This window comes from Gossypium arboreum, chromosome 2, assembly GCF_025698485.1.
Source record: "Gossypium arboreum isolate Shixiya-1 chromosome 2, ASM2569848v2, whole genome shotgun sequence".
Taxonomy (NCBI): domain Eukaryota; kingdom Viridiplantae; phylum Streptophyta; class Magnoliopsida; order Malvales; family Malvaceae; genus Gossypium; species Gossypium arboreum.
The window spans coordinates 104,459,171-104,469,105 of NC_069071.1; the positions used below are offsets into that span (position 1 = coordinate 104,459,171).

The 9,935-nt window shown below is 32.2% G+C and overlaps 1 protein-coding gene across 1 annotated transcript; it reads right to left on the reverse strand.

The window, feature by feature from the left end:
* Positions 1–2,723: 2,723 nt before the first annotated feature.
* On the reverse strand, positions 2,724–8,021 carry LOC108466702 (probable flavin-containing monooxygenase 1). Its single transcript, XM_017767074.2, has 5 exons — positions 7,952–8,021; positions 4,273–5,149; positions 3,710–4,195; positions 3,259–3,617; positions 2,724–3,177 (listed from the first exon to the last, which is right to left on the reverse strand). Exons 2-5 carry the CDS (start codon positions 4,708–4,710, stop codon positions 2,835–2,837), a joined length of 1,626 nt encoding a protein of 541 aa, XP_017622563.1. The 5' UTR covers positions 4,711–5,149; positions 7,952–8,021; the 3' UTR covers positions 2,724–2,834.
* Between the last annotated feature and the right edge of the window lie 1,914 nt (positions 8,022–9,935).

Genomic DNA, 9,935 nt, shown 5'->3' on the forward strand with positions numbered 1-9,935 from the left:
TGGCCGGCCACAATGTGGCAAGTTCGAAGTTTTCAAACTTGTTATATTAAGGCTAGGGCAAATCTAGAAAGGCACTAAAAGAGGAGGGGTTTGTTTGTAGTTTGACGAAGTCTTCAAGGGCCTTTTTGCAAGCCAATTTATCATCCAAGCAAGCTGATTGGGTCAGCATGCTGGACAGTTTGGGCTGCCCATAGCTTGGTTGGTTCGGTTCTCTCGGTTTAGCTCAACTAGGCTACTTTTCATAATTAATTAATAATAATTTATTTAATCCAAATTAAATTGGATTAAAATTAAAATTAATTATATTAAGAATTAATACACATAATTTTGACTGTCTTTAGCTGAAAAATTTATTCGTTTTGATGCTTCAAAAATCACTTTTCGATTTTGAGCTTCTAGCAATGTCTGTCGAGCCAATTTTCATCATTTGTGCAAATCTGTTGAAAATGATCAAAATTAATTATAAAGTTAACTAAGATTCATTATGTTAATAATTTACGTACAAAATAATTATTTTATAATATTTATATATTTTTTAACAATAATTTTACCAAAACTACATGAATTTGAGTTAAAAAGGGCATGAAAAAGTGTGTATATTTTTGTGTTTCCAGATAGTCGACCAAACTCCCAACAATTTCAAGTTATTGCTCCTTAACGGGGGTTTTGTCTCTCGTGCTTTACCTAGAGCTAATGTGTCATGAGTGGTACCTAGGGGATTTGGCTCACAAAGTCAAGAGCGCCTTAGTTGGTGGACCTATAAAACCCACAAAATAGGTATTTATGTAAGGTGTGGTATAATTATGCAAATATAACCTCACTTACCTCAAGTTGGTGGTTCAAGTTCCCCTCGCTCAGGTAACTTCATAACTATTCTCACTCCTTATACTTATCAGCTAACAACTGTTAGTTAGTCAGTTCAATACAATTAGTAATTTCTATTATTCTGTTACATTAGTTACTAAGATACTCTTTGTTGTATATAAAGCTACTGATGGCTTGAGTTAAGTATGAAATGATGATTGATTTCTTGACATGAAGTCTTGTTAAATTCTAATAATACTGACACCTCTCCTTTGAGCTTTATAGATCCACAAACCAAAGTGCTCTCGACCCTGTGAACCAGGCCTATCGGGCATGTTCTCACGCCATGCTGGTTCTTGGTGAAGTACAAGAGACAAAACCCCCATCAAGGGACAATAACTTGACATTGTTGAAGTCTAACCGATTACTCAATGAATGACATTTTAAAGATTTCTCCTCAAATAATCACTCCCTCAACTTTTTACTTGTCTTGAATATGGCAATCTCTTGTTTTTGTTTTGTTTTGTATCTGAATAAGTATATTCCTTTGACATACTCATATATGCTAGCTCATATAAAATTTAAAGGAAAGATATTTGGTACACTATCACTAAAGTTTTTAAACTCCACAAGGAGGGTTGGGGTTGACAAGTATATTATAGGGGCATATAGTAAATTACTAAATACATATATTTTAAAAAAAGAGACACATGTCAATTTTTTAAGTTTGCTTGTAGAATTAAAAATGTACACTACTAGTGTGCCAAATACTCATCCAAATTTAAATCAGACAAGATAGGAAATTCAAAAGGAACTATTGAAGTTAGGAAGTGTATTAAAACCATAAATAATTTATATCTATAATATATATATAAAACACGAGTTTGGAAAACCTTTTGAATTGATAATAATACCTTTTATTTTTCATCATATTACTAAATTCACATTTAAAAATAATTATAATATTTAATTTAGAATTATTAGTTAAAATTTTAAAATAAAATAAAAATTATGATAATTATACATTTAAAAACAATTATAATTTAATACAACTTATTACCCTTTAAAAACAATTAGAATTTAAATTATAATTATTAGTTAAAAATTGTGCTAATTTTAAAATAGAGTTTTTAATTGAATATAAGAAAAAATTGTGATAATTACAATTATAATTAATCATTATTAGTTAAAAAATTTTATTAAAACAAAAGTTTTGCTAATTTAATTGATGTAAAGTAGAGTTATTAAATAGAATTCTAAGAATAATTAATATTAGAGTTAATTATATTAATTAGTTATTATTTTGAGTAATCTTACTTTCCATTACTTGCATAAAATAAAATTGTATTGTATACGAATAGGTTAAAAATGTTTTTATTATTATTATTTAAAATTTTTATATTATAATATTTGAATTGTTAAGTTAATATATGTTAATTATAATCAATAATTTAAATAAGAAATATTATTTTATGCTAATTACTGCAATTAAAAGAATAATATTTAAAAATTAATAAAATTATGTTACTTTTTTGTGAATTACAGTAACAAGATAAAGCTCGAACAACCAACGCGACTAGCGCGACTCGAACCAAACAAATATATATATTGACACGATTTTTTTTTAAAATATTGATACGAAAATATTAATAAAGCATATATAGCAAGAAGAACATGTTTGATAGGATTATCAATCTTTTTATCAAACAATTTAATTTTTTTAATTAACCTCCTCAAAATTAAATGATAAAATCCAGAACTGAACCATTCCCCCCAACCACATAGGGTAAATTGGAAAACAGAAAAATGGCCTATTACATTTAATAATGTATTTCAGTTGAAGATATCATGTAGCTGTGAAAGATGGCTAACTGTAGAAAAGTTGATCAAGTAATGAACCATATGCTGGAAAGCTACTGTTTTTATTTGGATTCATCCATATATTATAAACAAACAAAGGATGAACTGGTACATGCAAGAGTAAAGAAAGTAACAATGGTCAGCATCTAATGGATTAAAAGAAGGCAGGTTCAAGAAGGGACATAATCCAAGGGACCATAAGGTTCAAAGAATTCAGCAAACAGTCCCTTTTTCCGCCTAGGGTTCCACCCCATATCTTTGCACAGTTGATCATTGTACCAGACATGGAGTGCACCGATACATTTTCTTCGATAGTATCCACCCGAATATTGTTTCAAGTATTCATCCCATTTTCTCACATCCTTTTCCATCTCTTCAATGCTTGGTAGCTTGAATGTGCCGTCAAGAAGTTCAGCTAGCCATCGGCATCTTATCTCTGAGGTATACAAATTTGCATTACTTTCAGAGTATCCTATTACAGCTAGTTGAGGTATCCTTGGCTGAATGCATTCCCTGTTCCGAAAACATGACAATACTTTTATGAAAATCTTGAACCGACAAAACAACATCATCATCATTAGTTTTCAAGTTGACCTGTAGAGTGGGGTTGCAGTATCAGGGGATCCAGCTATGAAGTTTTGAAAGGTTTGGGACACGAACATGTCTTTGAGCTTTTTTTCTCCCTTGAATCCTGTGGCCAAAATCACCACCTCTGCCTCTATAGGTGCTGTCTCATCTTCCACCATAACGCCATTGTCACAGAAACTAAAACTTGGGGCCTTTTTCAATTTAATTTCTCCATCTTCAACTTTGTCATAGAATTTTTCTGGGACTGTTGAGGTCAAGCAAGAACTGAGTTCATGGAGGAAGCTATGTGTTGGGACCATGCCATGCTTTGCCAAATGAAACTTCCTTTTTATATCACTTTCAACAAATTTCGAATATGCCCATCTCTGTCAAATAATCACACCAGAGAAAAAAAAAACTATAAGAGCAAAGAAAATAAATGGCATGCCATTTGATTCGGAGTTATTGTTATTGTTACCAGTGGTGTAAGAATAGTGGCCAAGAGACCGAGGAGAAACCCTTCACCAGGCTTATGAACCATAAGCTCTGAGAACCGATTAAAATACATATATGCCAGTGAAAACCCCCTTTTAAAATAATCAGGGAGATGCCAGTGTGCTGTCCTGTATAAAACTGTACATGGGTTTTCTACCCCTGCAAACCAAATTGAAAGAAGAAACAAATATGGATGAATTCTAAGAGTTAGTTTAAATAGATTGTATTTACCATTTGCTGCACAGCACTCCATTGCAATGTCCAAAGCAGATTTCTGGAACCCAACAACAATGACTCTTTTGCCTTTGATGAATTCAGCAGCCTTTTCATCATCCATGGCTGCATACTCCATGGAATGTATGACCTTACCATGAAATGCTTCCGGACCCTTGTTTGGGGGGAATTCTGGTATGTTTGGCAGACCACTGAACCGTCCCACACAAAATATTACAAAGTCCACTTGGTATATCTGCAAAAAAAAAAGTTGATGGATGATGGATGCCGGATGGACATGGATGATGGAGTGACATGCATGTAAATACCTACCTCAGTTGAAAGCGTATTCAAGTCTTCCACAATGAGCTTCCACTTGCCTCTGGAGCTGAAAGGCTCGCCAGTGCCACCCCATAAACTCCAAGACTGGATCACTTCATCCTGGAAACCTTCATACTCAATACCAGCAACTTTGGTGTTGAATTTGATGTGGTTAAGCAAGTGGAAGTGCTTTGCATAGGCCTCAATATAATCCAACACCACGTGTTTGTCGGGAAAATATTCAGTGACAGATAATGGCCAAGCAAAATCAGAGAACTGATAAAATGGCTTGGGAGTTTGGAGCTTTGTAGTCTCAAGCGCTTTGGTCCAAACCCCTCCAATGGAGCTTTGGGATTCAAAAACAATTGGATGGAAACCTTTAGATAAGATGTATTTACAGGCAAGGAGGCCACTTACACCTGCTCCAACGATACCTATCTTCCTCTCCATTGCCGTCTTGTCTCACTGATACCTTCATAATGCTCTACTCTTCTTTGCCTCTCTATTTATACATCTCTTTGTATAAGACCAATAGCAGTAATAGATATATTATGATATATGTGCAGTTATTTTGAAGGAATTAAATAATAAATTGACAGTTGCTTTAATTGTAAAACCCTAAAACTCAATTTTTAAGTTTAAGCTAAATTTGGACGAGTTACACCAACGTAGTAAAAATGTATTTCTTTCTAGAGTTTTTAACTTTGAAAACCAGAAATTCATTTTAGACGATTTAGATAAATTTGACAGAGACTGACGAGATTATAAAAAGAAAAATAAAACAAGTTCAAAATGGATTACAAATGACCCAAAGGATTAAATTGTAGTTATCTCAGTGCAAAACAATCCGAACTCCCACACGTCGTCCAATACTAAGTCAGATGTCTTCCTGACAGATAAAAGTAAGACAAAGTGTGAGTCACCAAACACCACGTATAACCAAACTCAAATAACAATAAACAGAACGTAATATATAAATCGTAGTAATGCAAGCATTTGATAACAATTGTATAACCAGTATAGAAAGATCTGGAGTATCATAGGGATTTCAACCAAGGTAATACAACAGAACAAAGAAAAATAGAACAGAACAACGCAATTCAAACAAAATAGAACCGAATAGAACATAACAGAACAGAGCAGAGCAGAGCAATGCTGAATGGAAAAGAACAGAATAGTGCAGAATAGAGCATGTATGTTTATGCAGATGTAATATTTTTCAACAAACCAGAATGTAGATTTATCAAAAACATCCTACCCAACTCCGCTATACACTGAAATACAGTTTCCCAGAACTCGTTCAGCCAGATCACACCAATAGATAACTGTGGACAGAGCCATCAGTATTTTACAGTTAAAATTGCTAGATCGAATACATGTGGTCAAGCCACTACAGTACAGTCGAACTGTTGAAACAGAAGTGTTGATAAACCACCAGATAATGCAGATCATTAAACTGCCAGAAACTTCCTCATTTTACATCAACCTAACTCCCATGCAATGTGTCATGGCATGCTATTACAAAATTAGACTTGTAACACCTTCTACCCGTATCCGTTGCCGGAATAGGGTACGAGGCATTATCAGAGTTTACTGAGCATTTTCAGATAATTCTGAATAATTTATTATTCATATTCTAAAAATAATCATAATATCCCTCTATTGGGCCCTTAAAGCCCAAAACATACATTTAAACATTCAATTCACATTCATGTCACATAAATGTAAAATTTAAACATTCAATAACTCAATTCAAGTTGTACAAACTTACTCATTGCTTATTCGTATTTATAGTTTTACTAATCCGAAAACTTTTTCTTTTTCACATTCAAGTCTCATATTTGAGCCACCCCGATCTTTATAAATAAATTTGATCATCATTTTTATTTATTTCATATTCTAATACATTCAATTAATCTCTAGGCAAAATTACCATTTTACCCTAAACTTTTGATTAATGACGATTTCATCCTTAGACAAAGAAAAATAAAGTTCTTGTAATTAAATCCTTGTTTGAACCTAATTATTCTTATCTATATTGATAAAACCCCATAAATTCTATAAAATAACAAAATTTTCCACAATTTCAACACTTTTAATTTAATCCTAAAACATGTTTTCACCGATCTTGATCTAAATTAATAGTTTCATTCAATTTTATAATTTAAATAATAAAACAATTCATTTCCTTCATTTTGGTCATTTTTGACATTTTTATAAAATTGCCCCTACAGTTTTTCTTTTATTCAATTTAATCCCTAAGTCTAAAACATACAAATTATCCATTTTAAATGTAAACCTATTAAGGGTGGGAACAAACAACAGTATGTATGTTACCCGGATGAAATATGAAATACTTCTCTAAATTTTTCATCCCATTTGCTTCTGTTCGTTTGTTTACAACTCCTAAGTCTTTGAATCTCAAACTTACTTCATACTTCATCCGGAATTATTACCTTGTTGCTCTAACTTCAATAAGAGCTTAATATTTCATCCGGAATAATTACTTTGTTGCTCTAGCTTTAACAAGAGCTTCATAATTTATCCGCATAACTTAGTTATGTTTTTCTTCCTGTGTGAAAAACCCAACAAAACCCTTGCTAGCTGAAAATTCATATATTTATTTTTCTTCTCCTCCTCTCCATTCTACATCCTAAATGTATATAGCATTCTTATAAGTAACATTATCTATGATCTCACTATTTACTTACAAATTTTTTTAAAGCTGTCTATTCGTGTCATAGTCACTAAATTATTTTTAATTTGAGCTACAGAGATCCAAATTAAGATCCGTAAATTTTTCATGAAACTTGACTCATATATCTTTCCACCATAAAATTTTCAGAATTTTTGGTTTAGCCAATTAGTACATTTTATTCATTAAAGTTTCCCCTGTTTGACTATCCGACAGTTTTGACCTCTCTTCACTTAAAATTAATTATCTCACAGTACAGAACTCGGATAATGTTCTCATTGGTTATCTTGAAAATAGACTCATTAAGGATTCTAAAAATATAACTTTGAGCCTCTAATTATTTTTCTCCAAATTTTTGTGATTTTACAAAGTCAGAACAGAGGAACCCGAATTCATTCTGATATTGTCTCACAAAATTTATTATATCTCATAACTTACAATTCAATTGCTTACACCGTTCCTTCTATAAGAAACTAGACTCAATAAGCTTTAATTCAATATTTTTTTCATCTTCTGATTCAATTTCTAAAATTTATGGTGATTTTTCAAAATTAACCTACTGCTGCTGTCCAAAACTGTTTTAGTTCAAGATGTTTATTACCATTTTTCCTCTAAATTTCACTGGTCATACAATTCAGTCCTTGCTCAATTAGCCCATCACTTAAGCTAATTTTTCTCAATTAACATTTTATTCCATCATTCTAAACTATTACACAACCTTTAAAAATCATAATTTCAACACTAAACCTTCATTCACAACTTTTTTACAATTAGGTTCTAAAATCAATTTCTATTGAAATTACTTGATAAAATCATCAAACAACAAAGTAAAAGCTTCAAATGTATTTTAGTTTATCATAAAAAGCCAACATTTATCAATGGTAGCTTTCAATTTTGTCCATAAAATCAAAAACTAATGGATTAAACACTTGGACCTAATTGTAAAAGTCACAAACACATAAAAATCTCAAAGAAAAGGGCAAGAATTGAACTCACATATGTCAAACTATGAAAAACAGCAACTTTCAGACCTCTCATGGCGTTTTTGCTGAAGAAGAATGATGATATCTCTAGATTTTTCAATTTTGTCTTGTTTTATATGCTTAATTTGTAAAATTTCCAATTTTGCCCCTTGTTCACACTTGATTTTTATTTTTCCTACACACACATGCCGTCCAGCCCAATAATGGGTGTTTAATTGCCTATTTAGTTCTCCTTTAATTATTACTAGAGCTATTTAATCACATTTTATAATTTTGCACTTAATTCAATTTAGTCTTTTTTACCTAATTGACTACCAAAACCTTAAAATTTCTTGACGAAACTTTAATACTGACTTACTAACACTCCATAAATATTTCTAAAAATATTTATGGCTCGGTTTATGAATTTGAGGTCTCATATCTCGTTTTCAACCCAATTTACCTGATTAATTCTTTTAAAATCGCAAAATTCACTAATTCAAAAATTCTTTTAAATTCACGCTTGGCCCATAATTATTATTTATTAAAATTTCTAAACTTAATTATTATTTATTAAAATTTCTAAACTTACTCATTGGATTTTGTAATCTCGAATCACTGTTTTTCGATACCACTGAAAAATTTGGTTGTTACAAGACTAATGAACTTGTAAGTCATGCTATATCTCAATAACAGAATAAGTAAATATAGGAGTCCATGTTTTGTAAAACAGACTTATCAAATTTTCCATGAAGTCACATGCACGGTTATAAACCAGAATCAGTAACAATCAGTCTAACATGTTCAGATATCGTATATTCCTCATCAACAGAGTGATGCAGAGGCGTACTAAAAAACTTAACATAATACAGATCGTACATTGATAATTTGCACACATAGACAATAGCATATTACGTTTTGACAGATCTTACTCACTTAGGTTCAACCATAATAGATATACGTACAGATCACAAGTTGTTCATTATCAGATTATCAAATAGCAAGTTATGTAGTCTAATTCAGATTGTATGGACCTACAATGGGCCTGCGCTTGTTCCGGATGATACTTGTGGCCTCAGGAAAAAAATTCCAAATACAGCTTTACACGCCCGTATGGTTTCACACGGCTTAGAGAATTGGCCCGTGTGGCTCCACACGGTCTGGCACACTCCCGTGTGGTCCTAATTCGCAAATAGTGAGTTAAATGACCAGGACACTTGCCTATGTCCATGCTCATGTGGTCCTAAATCATAAATAGTGAGTTACATTGTAACACCCCTAACCCACATCAGTCGCCGAAATAGGGTTGGAGCATGATCGAAGCTTATTGATCAAATAGACATAAATTCAAACATTGATATCATATAATATTCAGATAAAAAACCAATTAAATTCACACACAATGTCCCTTATTTGAGCCCTCGAGGCCCAAAATACTTGTTAAAAACAAGTTGGGACTAATTTGGGAACTCAGAGAATACCGCACAGTCGTGTGACTCGCACGGTTAGGAGACACGTCCTTGTCTCAGGTAGTGTGGGCATTCGAAATAGGGACACACGGTGCCTATGTCTATACCCATGTAACTCTCTGACTTAGGTCACACGGCCAAGCCACACGCTCATGTGCTAGCAGTGTGTCTCACACTGTCCAGTCTCACGCCTGTTTTTATCAAATTTTGATGATTAATATGTTTTTATTAACAATTATTGTGATGTAAAGTAGAACGTTTTTTATTATTTATTTCAACCCAAACCCTGCTTTCATATTCAAATAGGATTTTCTTTCTTGATCAATCATATTCACTGTTGGACTAATTTACCTATAAAGGCCCATTTCCAAGTATATTTACGAAAATGGGCCAATTTCTACATTATTTACCGAAAATGGACGATTTTGGCAAAACGCGTCCACGTAGGAGCGTTTTGGGGTGAAATTTTCAAAAAAGGACATTTTTTAAAAAAAATTATAAAAATAAACTAATTTTTTTTAAATTTACTAGAATAAGCCTTTATAAAGA